General features: G+C 46.3%; 1 protein-coding gene across 4 annotated transcripts in view; it reads right to left on the bottom strand.

The window, feature by feature from the left end:
• The window catches only part of P2RX1 (purinergic receptor P2X 1), a 997,156-nt gene that overhangs the window by 81,623 nt on the left and 897,777 nt on the right, over window positions 1-17,756 (bottom strand). For all 4 annotated transcript variants that reach the window (XM_085646926.1, XM_085646924.1, XM_085646927.1 and 1 more), the window contains one exon: window positions 422-528. In XM_085646926.1, coding sequence (XP_085503052.1) covers window positions 442-528 — 87 coding nt within the window. In that variant the 3' untranslated portion in view covers window positions 422-441. The remainder of the gene's footprint in view (window positions 1-421; window positions 529-17,756) is intronic.

Genomic DNA, 17,756 nt, shown 5'->3' on the forward strand with positions numbered 1-17,756 from the left:
AGTAAACATGTATGTATGTGGCATCACAGAGGGGCAGTAAAACTCCCCCTGCTTTATCAGACCTCAACGCAAGCTATGAGCACTGGTGGTGCCACAGTTTTGCAAGACAGGCCATGCTACTTTCATAGCTGAGAGAGGGTTGTCTGAGTGCAGTAGAAAAGCAAATGTTCATTCATTTATCAAATCTAGCCTCCACCCCCAAAACAATATGAAACCTTAAAATCGGATCTTATTTCATATCTCAGACAGTGAATTAATCACCTCTTGGCGCTATGCAGCACTCACCACTACTTCATGATTTCACCATAGGGGCAGGTTTGGAATCGAAAATGAGGTCAAACCAAAAATGTGCAACAATTTCAATAGAAATACTTTTTTGAATGGCACTAGTTTGCCTACGATTTAGATGTTTCCTCCTCACCACTTGCGAAGCCGCCCTCCTCATTTATCCGTCCTGCTGGTGCTTTCAGATTTCTTGTTCTCTTCATTGTCCTTCTGGAAATTGCTGCAGGCCACATCTTCTTTATTCTGCGACGTCCGCCAAAACAATAAGATAAACTTGTTACAAAATTCAAAAGCCAGTACACATGATCCAAATGAGTCTCTAATGTAACCTGACAGAAAAAGTGTGATGGTGTGTTTGCGCTGTCATTTCATGCTGCCATTTTATGGAGGTGCCTCAGTGACCCTACCTGGAACTCGGTAAGAGAACATTCCACTGTGTGCGTCGCTTGAGGGGACTGTAGAGGTATTAGAATGGCCACCTCGCTCAATGTCATCACGGGCAGTGTTTGGTGAACTGAACTTTTGAGCAGTAAACAACAGCTGTATTAGTCTAATGGGTAGTATGGAAGCAAAGCACTACTACAACACCCAGAACGCATTAGGCTGAGACAGAAAAGCCCAGGAGAGGAAATTATAAGAGATATATGGAGCTTATATTTCCATGACTTAATAGATTAATTATTAACAGAAATTATTTCTATATCTAAATGTTTTTATAACATCAGAGGTTGTGATGGGAGCCCCTTCGCAGCACTGTTGCAGATTAGAGCTAAAGTTCATGTGAAAGTCATACATATGGGTTCACGTCGGTGTTTCTCAGTATCTGCTGGGAGTAGTAGTGGGTTTGCACTGTTTGGGGCCCTGCCCCTCAAGGAGGGCAGGATCCTAGTCCTGGGTGCTTCAGGAAAGTGTGGCATTACCAAAATCAGCTTAGGACACTTCTGTCCTGGGCCACACCACAGTTATTGACCAATTATTATTCCTTATACAGAACTACATAGTATCAATAAAGTGCTATTACTTTTCAAGAAGATAGCAAAACAGGCTGACAAATGTTGATATTCAAAAACCAGATAAACAAAAATATTTTTACTACAACTTTTCTATAGTAAGACAAACAATCATAGTTGCATTTTTTACGTATTGCACATTTCTCTAGTCGATATTATGTGAAAACATTGACACATCAATTTTATCAGTTATCTCCAAACAGTTAGAACTTTCGTAATAGGCCTTAACATGGTTTTCAGAAGGAAGTTTCTATTTTGAGCGGAATGGGAAGGCTTTGAATGGACTATGACCTGGTTGGGAATGGTGTTGGGAATGGTTTGGAAGGGGAGTGGTCTAGCAAACACTGGTCTGCAAGTAAATACTTGTCCTTAAAGTTTCACTGCTGTTTGATGATTAATTTCCTCCCATAATCCTGCAGAAGAGATAGATTTCAGGCGATCCACCTGCAGAATTGTATGTAAGGCAGAGAAGTATTTGTTGGAATCTGAGAAGCCTATGATTTTTCATAAAGGATCTGTACGGAAGCGTTGATTCCTTTATAACTGGTCTGGGAGCCGACGCAAGAGGTAATTTAATTTGCTTTTGTCCTTAAGTCTGCTGTTGGAAGGTGGTTTATTAGTAGGTGCAGGTAGGTACCTACAGTCAGTGATAACAGTACAATCACAAATAAGGTCCAGTCAAGTCTCAATAAATTAATCCTTCCTCAACCCTTGGTGGCTTGGATCATGAGCAGTCAGGCTTAACTTAGGAGAAAGGCTTGTAAAGCATTTAAAAACACCAATAACAGTAAATAAATAATATACAATTGTAATTGTAATTGTAATTGTAACTGGGTTTTATATCGCGCCAACTCACCAACAGGTCTCAAAGCGCTACTGACCAAGTACAGAACAAAGATGGAAAGAGGAAGTATGGGTCTCAGGTCTAACAATCGCCTATAGAAGCGGGAATGCGTCTTTGAAGAGTAAGGTCTTCAAAGACTTCCGAAAGCGGAGAAGGTTGGGCTCTCTCCGAAGCACCTCCGGTAGCTTATTCCAACTAATGGGGGCATGCACTGAGAAGGATCTGCCTCCTTTGGTTGTTAGCTTGAAGCGTGGTTGAGACAGTAAGAAAGATCCAGACGATCGCAAGATACGTTTAGGTTCGTAGAGTTCAAGCCTTTCTTTTATATAAGCTGGCGCCTGTCCGTGGATTGCTTTGTGGCAGATACACATGCTTTTGAACTCCACTCTCTGCACCACGGGCAGCCAATGTAATCGGTGGAGCAGGGGGGAAGCATGGGTCCTCCTCGGCACTCCAAAGATCAGGCGTGCTGCATCGTTTAGAATGACCTGAAGACGGTTGATGGAATTCTTTGGAAGGCCGAGATACAGCGCGTTTCCATAGTCTATTCGAGACACTATTGTGGCTGAGACAATGGTTTGCAGCATATTTCTCGAGAGCAGGGGGGCGAGTTTACGTAATTGCCTGATCAGGTTAGTACAGCAGCTAACTACAGCGGAGACTTGATTGACCATTGAGAGTTCCTGATCGATTTTCATCCCAAGACTCTTGACATTGGGGCATGGTTTTGGAGTAGGGCCTAGTTCTTGTGGCCAGAACAAATCGCTCCAGGGGGAAACAGAAGTCGAGATGACAAGGACTTCCGTTTTATCCGGATTGATCTTCAACAAGTTAGATGACATCCAGTTCACTGTAAAACGTAGGATGTCTTGAGCCACTGATTGTGCCGATGGTGTATTATCGATACTCAGCAATAGCTGAGTGTCGTCGGCATAGTTAAATACTTTACACTTCATGTTTGCCAGTGACTCTATCAGTGGTTGCAAGTAGAGGTTGAATAAAAGTGGCAAGAGTGCTGACCCCTGCGGGACCCCACAGACTAACATGCCCACCTCTGAGACCTGGTCTGCCAACTGGATCTTCTGTGTCCTTCTTGTTAAGAAGGCTGTGAGCCATTTAAGAGCCTGCCCTCCTATCCCGAACCCAGCCAGTCTGTCCAAGAGCAGTGCATGGCTGACAGTATCAAACGCTGCTGAAAGATCTAATAATATCAGCGCGCTTGGCCTTTTACTGTCAGCCATGCATCTTAGCTCATCCAGTACCGACAGCATTACTAGTTCCGAGCTATGGTGGGCACGGAAACCAGCTTGCCGCTCCTGGAGAAGATGGTGAGATTCCAGGAGGGCTGACAGGGACTTGAGTACGTGCTGTTCCAGTACCTTTGACAGGAATGGCAGCTGGGAAATTGGCCTATAGTTCTTCAGGCTAGTTGGGTCGGCTCCAGGCTTTTTTATCAAAGGTCTGACACATGCCTCTTTGAAGGTAGATGGTAAAGATCCAGTGACTAATGAGATGTTTAAAAGGTCTAGGATCTGGTCTTCTAGAAGCGGTATTGCCATCCGAAAGATGTCAGGCGGGCAGGGGTCAGCGGGGGAGCCAGATTTGGTAGACACTACAAGTTTCCTCAGAGTGCTAGAGTCAATGTAGGGAAAACTGGTAAAAGTTGGAGTAGGAGAGTCTGGGAGGGGCGATTGTTCGATATAAGGGACTGGGTTGTTCGTCTTGATGTCGGACAAGATAGTCGCTACCTTTCCCAGGAAATATCCTTGAAAGGTATCGCAATCGATCGTGATATCTGTCTTTTCCTCTTTCTTACTTAACTCTTTCAATATTTGAAAGGTCTCTCTCTGTATGTTTGTGGCGTTATTGATACGCGTCTTGTAATACTCCTTCTTGGCTGATGTAATAAGCTTTTTATATGCTTGGAACGACGTTCGATATGATTCCCTATCGGTAGCCCTTTTAGATTTCCTCCAGCATCTTTCGAGATAGCGGAGCTTTCTCTTTTGTTCGCGTAGACCTTCAGTAAACCAGGGGGCTCCTTTCTCTACACCTTTTATTTTTGGTGCCTTTTCGGGAGCTAACTCATCAATAGATTGCCTAAGGATGGTTGTTATCAAATTGTACTTGGAGTCTAGATCAGTACTATCAGCAGGGAATATAGAGTTATGTATGTACTTGGGCATGGTTTTGGTTAGGGTCTCAACATTCACCTTTTTCCATTGGCGCACTTTTTTGGTTTTTAACGGTAGTTTAGCCTGGCAGATGTCTTGCAGTAGGTCATATGAGATAAGGTAGTGGTCTGACCAGAGACAAGGTGAGATGCTGGTAATGACCGCTGTTGGGGTTGAAGACCAAATAAGATCTAGGATATGGCCTTTTATGTGGGTTGGAACTTCCACAAGTTGTGTCAGTCCAAGGGTGGTCATGATGGTCTGTAATTTATGGGCTGACAGGTCTTGATTACTTTTATCCCAGTGGATGTTAAAATCGCCAGTTACCAAGATGTTTTTATAGCGTGTGCAAAGATCTGATATAATTGGATGGAAGAGATCATTGAACCCAGGAGTACTTTGGGGTGGACAATATACTGTTAAGATAATGAGACAGGAGTTGTTCATGGTAATTTTGATACCCAGTAGATCGACAGTATTTGTGGTCTCGGCTAAGATCTTTGTTACCATAAATTGTTTTTTGAAGATCGTTGCTACCCCGCCACCCCGAGTCCCCTCTGGTCGATCAATGTATAAAAATAGGCAATATTTCTATGATTAAAATGGCACCAAAACAATAATTATCTAATGCAGGGACCCAGAGATATGCATTTTTAAATATTTAACTAAGAAAATGTGCTTTCTAGTGCTTAAAAAATAAATAGCACCAACTAGGGACATCTGGTCGCGCTTGACCGGGACCAAGTAAAGGTTTCAGGCACACCTCAATGGAGCGGGGGTCAGATACAATGGGATGGGGTGGTTGTGGCCGTTCAAAATGTTACCTTCACACTTGGTAGATTTTTGGGTTTTTCTATATCTCTCGATGTCGAGCGAGGCTCCTCGACAGGCTGGGTTGCGAGTTGACGATGGTGGATTGCTTCAGCAGGAAGCCTCGGTGAACTCTTGGAGGTCTTGTTGCCATCAAAAAGCTTTGGAGCTTCAGCGGGACAAGCCTGAATGTCAGGCCAATCCACGGTTCAACCATAGACGTCATTGAGGGTGGTCAGGGGTCGCAGCTGTGACCTCTAGCTTGCACCTCTGGCACTTCCTTTGCAACCCCTGGCCTCAGGAGGAGGCAAATTTGCCATGAGTAGCAGGGAGTGAGCTAGAGGTCCCAGCTGCGGCCTCTGACTACCACCAAATGACGTCCATGGGTTCCATGTCGCCAGCTTCACTCTCGACGATGAGTTGGTCAATTTCTGGTGCTTTTTGATGAAAATTCTCCAAATGGTCTCAGATCTCTGGGTCTTCTCACAGAAGATCCTTTTGGGGTCTTGAAGTGTCCACAACACCAATCCGAGGTTCCAGAATCTCTTAGTTGCTCCTTGGGGAGTTGGGACTACAAGACCCATAATGCACCTGGTCAAATCCTTCAAATTCCAGGTGATGCTGGTCAGCTGGGTTCTTCTGGGTGGAAATGATGCAGGTGGAGCTCTTTTAACCTGTTGCTTTTCAGAGTAAGGCAAAGTTCTTATTTTGGTGAAGCCCAAAGTCTGCAGCAGATGCAGTCCTAAAGAGTGCAGTCTTCTTGGAGTAGATCAGGGGTTCAGCAGGGCATTCCTTCTTCTTCTTGTTTCTTCCAGGCATGGATTTAAGTTGCTGGATAGCTCTCCCACATTTACCCAGGTTTCTGGGCTGGCAAGAAGGGGTACCACTGACTAATGGGGTGCAGGGTGCCACTCTCTGTGATGACCACGTCCCCTAAAGTGTGGAATTTTGTTGTCCCAGAAAGCACTGTTCCACAAAAATCAAAATAGATGACATTTCTCCTGCTGCTTCAGGTCTGACTAAGCCAACTCACAGGTGTGGCAAACCCCTGTTCCAGCCCCTCTCCTAATTTAATACCAGGGGCTCCCATCTGGCTGGGGGTGCAGGAAGTTGGGGGTGCGCCTGGGTCCTGTCCTAAGTGCCTTTCCCTCTTTGAAGATCAGTTTGGCTACCCAGCTCCCTTCCTGCCTTTTGCTCTGCAGTTGCAGATCTCTCCCACCAGATGTCACTTTGTTGTCTTTCAGGCCACTCACACCTCATCAAAGCAGTTTGGCTCAGCCTGTCAAAGGCTGGCCAATCAAAATAGGTTTTTACAAGGCTGATTTTAGGCAGATCAGAAAAGCAAGTTCTATAACTTATTTTCTGTCATAGTTATAATAAACCTAACCATGGCAAGTTGTTGGACTGATTCAATCTATTATTTTTTTCTTTAATAACAAATTTTATTCGTCAAAATAACACATATAATGCAGATCTCTGAATCCCAGAGACAACTGCCGCATGTATCATACAAAAGATATTGACTTTCAGCATTTTACTCGTTTAAACAGGAGAATATGAAAGGCGTTACATATAAAATCAACCCCTGCAAACACCCAATATCCCTCCCTCCCACCCCCCCAATGCACCATCTCCTCGCTCCGGAAAAATATATCTTTAAACCAAACTGCCACTGCTCTACATACAAACCCAATGTTAGAATATCAGCTCCCGACATGGAAATAGGGGCAACCCATGAAAAAATAATGACAACAGAGAAGGCCAACAGGTCACTCCAGATCCCGGGTCCGGCCTCCCCGTGGAGGCTCCAATTCCAAACAGCGATAATCTGCCCAGCGCCTCCAGATCTTATAGTGCTTACGGGGGCATCCCCTAGATTCAAAGATGGGAATCTCAAGACCCATACAAAAGTCCAAACCTCTTTTCCAGGCCGAGGGAGCCACCATCGCTTTCCAGGCTCTTGCTATATCTCTCTTTGCTAAGGTAAAGCCTAGTAGCATAATGTGGTGCTTATAGATGTTGCCCCAGATCCCTTCTATCACATGAAGGAGGATAAGTTTCCGCGAGCTAGGCAGCACCCACACCAGAACCTCGGAAAGGCAAGCCAGAACCCCCCTCCAAAATTGTGCGAGTGCTGTGCAGTGCCAAATAGTATGTAGCAGGGTCCCATCCTCGAGCCCACAATGAAGACACACCGGGGAAGCCCCTAAGCCTGCCCGCCAGAGCCTAACCCTGGTAAAATAGACCCTATGAAGATATTTGAATTGAATAAGTCGCAGGCTTACTGCGATAGCCGCCCCACGCGGGGAGGCCAAGGCGTCTGTCCAGTCTTCTTCCTCCATCTGACCTACATCTCCCTCCCATGCCTCACGCATACGCTGCAAGAAGGGGGAGCAATGCGTAACCCAGGATTGATACATTTTAGAGATCTTATTGTCTAGGAGGTCTCCTATGAATACCTTAGCCTCCACGGGGCTAAATTGCGGCAAGGAGTCGAGACCCTCCAAGCTGGGGGATTGGAGGGTGTTTAAATTGTAAATATTTAAAGAATTGGGTTTTTGGCATTTGGAAATCTTTCTGGAGATCCTGGAAGGATTTTAAAACCGTACCCCGCATAACATCCCCCAGAGTGAAAATCCCAATGTTGTCCCAATCACGAAACCCGGTGAGAGTCAGCAACTGCGGGAAATGGCCATTGTGCCAAAGTGGGGTCTCCCGGGTCAGCCTATTCCACCAGCCCATCCTCCGCAGCGCCTGCCTCCACCACTGAAACATGATCCGCGTAACTGATGGCAGGGGACGCCTCATCGGAACAGAATAAAGGAGAGCATGCAGCGACTGGTCACCCATGCAACACCGCTCCACGGCATAGGCTGGGTCCGTTCTGTCCCCATATCACCATTCAATTAAAACACGTAGATATGATGCAACATAGTAGGACCAGATATCGGAGGTAGCCAGCCCCCCACAATACGTAGATAGGAAGCACATCCATAATGTCACTCTCACCGCACCCCCATCCCAAAGAAACTGACCTAGGGCAGAGTTCACCTGCCGGAACCACCGCAGGGGAATTGGGTAGGGGTGATTTTGCAATTGATACAATAGTCGCGGGAGCGACACCATCTTAAAAATGGCGGACCGACCGTAGATAGACAGGGGCATATGGGACCAGGTCTTGATATCCTCACGCACACGCTCCTAAACAGGTACAATATTGTGCTCCCAGGCCGTAGCGGGAAAATCTGACAAGTACACGCCCAAATATTTCATACCTCCATACACCACCTGGACCGACGACGCCCAGTGACCGAGCTCTCCCCGCCCTCCCAATACCCACAAGGTGGACTTTCGAGGGTTCATATATAGACCTGAGGTTTCCCCCAAAATCTGCATGATCTGCATCAATTGGGGGCCCGTGCGTTCCAGATTGGTCAGGAAAAACAACACATCATCTGCATACAGAGTGATGCGATCAGAAAGCCCATGTGCCCATTCAAAGCCAGACACTTGAGCGTCCATCCGCACCCAAGCAGCTAGCGGTTCCATTGCTAAAGCAAAGAGATAAGGGGAAAGCGGACACCTCTGCCTGGTGCCCCACCCAATGGGAAAGCCTGAGGAAGCGAAACCCGCCACCCGCACCGAGGCCGTCAAGTCAGTGTACAACAAGGTTAGATAGAACAAGTAACGCGGTCCGAAATTCAGCCGCTGCAGGAGCGCAAATAAATAGACCCAACTCAGGGAGTCAAAGGCCCTGTTCATATCCGCCAGCAGAAGCGCTGCCCTCACCCCCAGTCCCTGGACCGTCGCGACCGCCACATGAGCCCGCCGAATATTATGACGAGTGGCGTGCTGGGGCATGAACCCAGCCTGGTCGGGATGCACAAGTAGAGCTATATGCGGGCAGAGGCGGTTCGCCAATGCCTTAGCTAGTATCTTAGCCTCCACATTCAGGAGAGAAATAGGGCGATATGAGGCGTGATGCTCCGGCGGTCTGCCGGGCTTGTGGAAGACCACTATCTCCGCGTGCCTCCAGTCCCTGGGCAGACATCCCTTGTCCCTGGTTTCCTCCACCACCCTGCGATAATGGGGCCCCAGCTGTTGGAAGTATTTCTTAAAAAATTTGCAGGGAAAGCCGTTAGGGCCGGGGGACCTGCCCGAATTCAGCTCCCCCAGGGCCACCCCCAGCTCTTCATCAGTAAGCGGGTCCTCCAGTTTCTCCCGCACCCCATCTGGGAGCGCCTTCGGCGGAAGGTCGTCCAAGAAGCGATCAATAACGTCCGCCTGGAGGCACTCCGTGGGGGTATATAACTGAGCATAATATTCCGCAAAGCTGCATGCAATATCCAATGCGCCAGATATAGGTAGTCCATCCGACCCTACGATACCCGGGAGAACCTGGGGGCGAAACGACTCCTGGCACAGCCGATGCAACATTTTGCTATATTTGTCGCCCCACTGGTAGATTCTACTGCGGGTAGCCAGCCAGGCCTGACGAGCCTCATCTAAAAGAATACGAGAATATTCCTGCTGTGCCAGAAGTAGCTGATGTCGAGCCAATCGCCTTCACTCTTCCCCGCCGCGTGCCTCCAGCTCCAGAATATTAGCTTCCGCCCAGACCAGAGCCTCTCTACGCAGACGTCGAGATGCAGTGCAAAATGAGATGTCTACCCCCCGAATAGTGGGTTTCAAGGCCTCCCAAAGAATATCAGCCCCCGGGACCCCACCCAAATTAACAGCTAGATACTGAGCAATGGCATCATCCATCTGGGCTCCAGTCTAACTATTATTTTAACACCTTGAGTAATTATTTTAGCTCACTCCTGTCAATATTTAGACTTTATTAATGTTAAATAAAGCCTTTCCATGTTAGCCTATGGAGCTAAAGCACTACAAAGCGAAAAAACGAAATTGGTAGTTTGTCTCTCAGTGACTAATGTGTAAAGAAAAGGTAGTGTAAGACCTTGGAAATACCTTCAATTCCAAAGTCAAATTCGGACATAGTTTTATTTTTTATGGCGCATTTGTGCTGTGGTTGGTGCCCACTCATGCCATTTTAACTAATAGATATCTTTATTGGCTCCTTAAGACTTTATAACTTCCAGGAGTTTGCACCTCTTTCTGAGCCACAAACTGTGTTTCCTGGTACCACACTGTGAGGTCTGTAGGTACTGCAGGGTTTGCAGGTCAGTAGTGAAATAATTAATGGAACTGAATTTTCTGTTGCTATGTCCATGAAAAGACTACAGTTAAGATGCATAAAAGTAAGGAAGTGTCACAATTCACATACTATCATGTTTATGTTTGTGTTTTGTAGAGTGCATAGCTACCCGAGTGAGTGCTGTGCTGAGAACTAAGCCCCCTAGTGCATTAAAGGGAAAACAGCCAGGTCGTGAGTTTCTTCCTAAAGGAAAGTTCATTTTGCAGTGCTCTGAGCCTGGGTGGGAGGACGTTCCACAGCTTCAGTACCAAGTGTGCAAATGATCTTCTTCCCCATCTCATCCTTTTACCGTGGTTGTACTGAGGTGATGTCGGTGCGAGGATCTCTGGAGTCTAGTTGGAACCTAAGTAGCTACCAACTCTCTGAGCTTTACTGGCCCCTTGTTATTCATGGCCCTATCAGCAATACAAAGGGATTTAAACATAATTCTTGCCGCAATTGGGAGCCAATAACGCTTTTTGAGGGATTCTCTTGCGGAACCTTTAGAAGGCGCCTTGCTGCCACATTTTGCATGGTCTGAAGTCTCTTTATTACATATTTGGGCGCACCCACATAAAGAGAGTTGCTATAGTCCAGATGGGAGACTATGAGGGATTGAATTACGGTTTTCCTTCGGTGGTCTGTGACCAGAGCTGCTTTTCCTCAGCTGCACTTGCCTCACAAATTATTCTGGACATACATAGACATGGAGCTATTCAGAAATTGACCTATGAAAGTAAGAAGGAGTACTCTTTTATGTGCTCCTTCCTTTCCTTCTAAATCAATCCTGAAACATCCAGCTACATATTAGTAAACATGCAAAGAGATCAGTACTTTTATCTGTCCTAAATATATTCCCAGTTTAGATGTTTGGAGGCTTATTCACGAAGGCATGCATGAATACGCACTTCAAAATCCCAAAGTGTAGTAACTAGCTTCCCCTAGATAACCGAAATTTACTATAAAGTCAGGTTTGCACATTTATGGTACTTTATGAATGGAAGCAGGCAGCCCATCATTGTCTACATATGACCAAGTGCCCTTTTCCTTTAAAAAAATGTTTTTATTTTGTTTTGTATACACAACAAACAAGAGTGCCAAATGGCACCCACAACAATAGTATGGCCGGAGCGGGGATGCAGCAACACAGCATCAGCGAGTACATATTTATAGTAAAACATCGGCCATGTTGGCAACTCCCAATCATACAGATACAATGAACCACATAGCACAGACCTTAGGGCTGGTCATGCGAGGTCACATTTCCATCATTCCAGGTCATAATATTTTATTCAGCAACCCCATATTTTAGAGAACTTGTGCACTTACCCTCTGCTTTTGTAGGTGAGCTTCTCATCCGCCATATATAAACCCATCCCTGCCCTCCACTCCTGTAGAGTCGGGATCTCCTGAGCCCCCAACGCATGGCCACATCTCTCTTTGCCACCACCACCACCAGGCCCAAGTTACAACAAGCATTTGCAATGCAATAGGTCTCGCATTTGCGAGAGTTTAAGCTATTGGCATTGTAAATGACCATGCCTTTTATTTATGTTTTAAAAATAAAAGGCATTGTCATTTACAATGCCAATTGCTCAAATGATGGCAAATGCGGGGACCTATTGCATTGCAAATGCTTGTTTTCATTGGCTGTGGAAGTCGAAGGATGATGGGGGCAGAGGGGGGAAAGAGCATTTTACTTCAGTTGAGGGAAGGTTTTTCCTGCTCCTTACCATGGTGCTGTATGGAGGCAGACGGGCTGGGGAAAGGCATGTCAACTGCATTAGACTCCTGGTCTGGTCTATCAGATCCACAGTTTTCAGATTTGATAATTCTGGGACCAGAGAAAACCCAAGCCTTGGGTGCATTTCTCTCTTGGCAACTTGTTACAAGGGCCAGAGTAAGCTACTCTACGCATGACATCACAGGGAGTGACACATTTCTAGCACACAACTCAAGGATGGTTAATGCACCTGCTGTGCAGAAACTGAACCTCAAAAACGTATTTAGGAGCAGTGGCTGAAAATCCCATTCTTATATAGTGCAACTGCCAGCGAATGGCGTTACCATGTTATAGTTCTGTAACGGGTAAAGCGTCCCACCGCCCGAATGTAGGTTAGCGTCATGTTTTCATTTCTGACTAAAAGAAACACTCCGGATACAAATATCTCATGAATGGAAAAACAAAAAAAAAACTGGCGAGCAAAATCGTGATGAGTAAATGGTTTAAAGGAACAATGACAATGCTGGAGGTAACTATAGAGAAAGGAAAGGGTTAAATTTAACAGGTAAATAGAGAGGGTTAATTTAAATGAAAAGGGCTGTTGAAATCCTCCCAGGTAATTTAAAAACAAATACTCGCCTTGCATTTAAAATAACTAGCATTTGTAACACACGGACAACAGAGAGAGGAAAGCAAATGAGTAGCCCGATAAGATTTATGGCCTGATGAGGGAGATAAACTATGTGGCCTGGGGATATTGTGAGGTCTGGCAGGGAGGGGTCCAGAAGAGAGACTCAGGAGGCAAAGCTCTGCATAAGTTAAGTGAATACACTTGTCCTATGCTGGCGCAGTGCTCAGGGAGATGGAGATAAACCCCTATAAACATATTTGATACATATGGAGAGACGATGTGGCATAACATGCAAAGCTGGGGGCTTTGGAATTGTGAACGTGGTTCGAGTTTCCACGCACTCTGTGCCTTCCAAAAATAAAATGCAGACATGTCGAGTGTTAAACGTTTTGTAAAACAATAGCGAAACCCTGCTATTTATTGGTGCCTTTGTCTGATTTAAAAGGGGACGGCAAGTGGATGCAGTGGCTCGAGAATACTTATGACAAATCAAAACAAGTGGTTGTGTTTTCAGGCGATCCTCCTAAGTTAAAGCAATTAACGAGAATCCGCTGAAAACAAACGTGCTAATTAAACACACACACACGTGTTACCCCTATCTACAGTCATTATATTGGGGAATGACTATCTTACCAGAGCCCCAGGGATGTTCGGTGTAGTGACCGAGGGTCAGGGGCACTAGGACCCTGCACTCGGACTCAGGGGAGGGGCCAGGGACCGGACACCACTTCTGGTCAGGGAGTGGGGTGGGCACTTGTCCTGCGGAGAGCAGATGGCACGGACGTGCATGTGGGCATGAGGAGAAGAATAATAAAGAAAAGAAGAAACACTTACCAGTCTCACCATCGCTTATTAAGCAGGGACACGACAACTGGCGACGAAGGCGGGATCGAGAGCCACCACAGGAAACCACCTCGCCATCACGTCCACAAGGAGGCAGAAGCCCACCCTGGTCCGCCAACTGATGAGACGACGTCGAGAGCAAGAAGAAGACGGAACTCAGGAGCCTACCCTGGTCCGCCGGCACCGAAGAGGAGAAAACGCGAAATCGGGAACCCAGCCCGATCGCAAAAGAAACTGAGCCAGGAGCCCACCCTGGCCCTGGCCCGTGTGCGTGGCATCTACAGCGACATCGGGAGCCCACCCTGGCCACACCAAGGAGAGTGAGGTGAGGGAAGCGTGAAAATAAGCCCCCGATCGTGGAAGAGCCTCCCGCTGACTGAATGAAAGCCTGAGCGTCCCGCGTTAAAGATTTCAACTAGCGAGAGCTCGGCGGCCATCTTGAAGTCAGGCGGGACAGCCAATAAAGAGCTGAGGAAGGACCGGCAGCCATTTTGAAGTCAGGCAAGGCAACAAATAGCAACTCTTGCCCACAGAAGCACCAGCGGCCATCTTAGAGTCAGGCCGGGCAGCGAATGAGAGTCCAGAGAGGGCCAGGCGGCCATTTTGAAGACAGGCTGTAATAAAAAGAAAGGAAAAAGGTGAAAATAAAGGAATAAAAGGAAACTACAGCATGAATACAGAAAAGAAACGCAGCACTACAAGAGGAATACAAAGGAAAGGAGAACCATGGCAAATGAAAGTGACAAACCCAGCGTCCAAGCAATATTTCGCAGACCACTACCGTTCAGCATATCGGAATCCCAAACGGGCATCAGGTGGGAATGCTGGATTCAGCAATTCGAGCGCTACATGTGCGCCACTGACGTCGCTGAGGCCAAACACGTTGACCTCTTCTTGAATCTCGCAGGGGATGAAGTAGAAGACCTGCTCACAACATTCCCCAGCGACAAAACAGCGACGTACAAAGGACTGATCCAGTGTCTCACAAAGAAGTTTGACCCACAAAGACATATCGACTTCGAGAGATACACATTCAACACTGCATGTCAAAGAGCAGAGGAGTCCCTAGATGACTTTGCGGCAAGGCTGCGCAAGCTAGTAAAGTACAGCGAGTTTGACAAGTTCTACAACGAACAAGCGATATGACTACGCATCATCGAAGGCTGCCAGTCCGTGGAGTTCCTCGCACATATTCTGAAGGAACCAACGACGCTGGAGAAAATTCTGACGATGGCCCGAGCAGAAGCAAGAGCAATGACACATGCCAAGGAAATAGAGCAGGGCAAGGACAGAAGAAAAGAACAAGCGAATCGTGTAATGGGAAGCACCAAGAAATATGACAGCACACCGCCACCGCCAACGAAAAGACAAGAGAGAACGTGCTACCAGTGCGGCCTCGACTTCCCACATGTCGGTGCATGCCCAGCAATGGGCCAGAAATGCAGAAAGTGCAACAGAGACAATCACTTTGTGTGTGCCTGCTTGAGTAGACAATTCAGAAATGAGCGAGGAAGAACAGCAAGACCGCGAGCAGTAGCGAGCAGGCATGCCAGACACATGGAGACGGCAAATCGCAGCTCATCAGGTGAATCAGGAGGAACAGTCGCGTCGGAAAAGGCAGAACTACTGTATTTGATGGCAGAGGCACCAAAAGAAGAACGGAAGGCCAGAGCACATCAACGCTGTGGAGAAGCAACAAATAAAGAAAACGGCAACTGTAGAGATTGAAGTGGGGTGCCACAGCACACGCTTCGTGCTTGATAGCGGGGCCACGTGCAACATCATGTGCACATTGGAATACGAGAAGACGAAGGTCAGACCGCCACTATCACCATCGACTGTCGATGTGTTCACCTGGGGCTCAAAGAAACCGGTGGAGAACTTGAAGAAGTTCACCGAAACACTAAAGTACAAGGGCCAGTCATATAGAGAAGAGATACACATACTTAGAGGAGACACACCAGCACCATGCTTACTAAGAAACATCACAGCGCAGGTAATGGGCCTCCTGGCCACGACCTACCACATGGCAGAAAAACGGAACATTCTACAAGAACACCCAGCCATACTACAAGGCCCAGGGAGACTAAGAGGGAAACATATAACATTGCACATCAACGAGGCAGTCAAACCTGTTGCGCCGCATCACCGACGAGTGCCCATACACCTACAGCCTCAGGTTGAAGAGGAAATAACGAGCCTGCTGGCACCAGACATCATTGAGCCTGCAGAAGGGCCGGCTCCCTGGGTGTCCTCCATAGTGGCGGTGCTAAAAAAGAACACCTCGAGGATCCGCATCTGCGTGGACATGAGGATACTGATGGAGCAGGTAAAGCAACATTTTGTATACCTCTTGTATTTTGCATGAAATACTAATTACTTAATTGACTTATATTATAATTTGAATTAACTGTTTGCTGTGTTATACTAATCAACCTTTTGCAATTTTGGTAAACACAAATTACACGCGGGACTCATTGCTATTTGCATGGCAGAATAACTCTGACAACTAATTGTGGTACGCCTATTAATAGTAGTACGTGTTGTAATAGAATATTGCATGATTTATGTTGCTTTTGTGACGTTTGCGTTCCCGTTTGGACCGAATGGTAAGTTTTTTATCGCTTTAAATGTTGTCATAAGCTAGGTAAATACTAATACATAAAGGGATTAGTGCGGGTTTAACATTAGAATCTTCATTTCTGTGTATTAATTACTTTTTTGTGTTTGTTTTGCTTCAGTTGGCATTTGGGCCTACCAAACCATGACATCCAAAATGGAGTTCAGATGTGGCGCGATGTCTACTGCGCAGACTCGGATGGCTCCGTAGACCTCCAGGCAACCTCAAGTCAGAGCACAGTGTTCCTGGTCAAGGATAGGAACATGGAGGACTGCCAAACTTCAGTTAGTAAAAACCAATACAAGAACAATGAATATCCACAACCAGGAAGTTAACATTGTTGCACGAAGATGTCCTGGACCGAGGAAGTGACTTAACACTCCTTTGGGAACCAAAGTATGGGAAAGAAGGACAATGTTAAAATTTTCTTCAAATGGACCAATCGGATTGTAGCATGGTCAAAGAAATGTTTCATGTTATCCCAAATTTTATTATAAAAATGGTTGTAGAATAGGGAGGAGTTACAGACCTACCTACGATTCCCATTTCCGCACACCCCTATCGACCCCACAGGCGATGACAGATGAGCTAGATGCTTGCACGATTCCTGGTCCTTTGGAGAACTTTTGGACTGTGACGTGCTGAGCAAAGAACTTTTTCCGGACTTTGAGCCTTGGCCTGCTTTATTGGGACAATTGAGCAGAAAAATTCAGTTTATGCAGAGCCAATTGAATTAGAAAAGCCCCGATAGCAAGAATAGATAAATATAAAATGTCATGCGATTGTGTTGTTTGACTAAATTTCAACTTTGATTGACTAAAATGCTGATGATATAATTGCAATAAGATTTAGATAAACAAAATTTGATTAACAGAAATTATGAGTTTGTGATTTTTCCAATAAGAGATTGGAGGATTCTGAAGTTACATGTGTTTTAGCTGGTTCTAAATCACCATCAACCAGTCCAACTAATTGGTCCGTCGACCAAGTGGTGGAGTGCCTTGATGTTAAGGTTAGGATCCTATAGGTGGTGATGCAAATGTATATTCTGTAATATAACTTTTTCTTCCCTATAGGTAATAAGGTACCCCCCACATGTCCAGCGCATCATCATCATTGCTCCTGTGTGCAGACTCGTGAGAGAAACGTATGAGTGTTGGTGTTATGGGGCCCACCAATGAATGCATGTGTGAATGAGTTAGCGTGACGACGGGTCTGCGACGCAGAGAGGATCTGTAAATTTTGCCCCGCCTTTTCCGCGCTGGATCAATACCAAACACCGCCATTGAAAGAGAACGACACCCTGGGCCCCACCTAAACAACATGATAAGCTGTCTCACTGGAGCATGCCGATTTTCAAAGCTGGACCTGTGCAAAGGGTACCATCAACTGGAGCTCGATGAGCAATCGAGATACATCACCACGTTCTCCACGCACATGGTTCTGTTCCGCTACAAGCGACTGAGTTTCGGCATCTCATCAGCTGTGGAGATATTTCAGGAGACAGTAAGATAGGTGATCAGGCCAGTAAAGAATAGTCTAAACTACAGCGATGACATCCTGGTGTTTGGTCGGTCCGAGGAAGCACATGACCATGCACTACGTGAAGTATGCCT

This window comes from Triturus cristatus, chromosome 3_2, assembly GCF_964204655.1.
Source record: "Triturus cristatus chromosome 3_2, aTriCri1.1, whole genome shotgun sequence".
In the NCBI taxonomy this organism is placed as follows: Eukaryota; Metazoa; Chordata; class Amphibia; order Caudata; family Salamandridae; genus Triturus; species Triturus cristatus.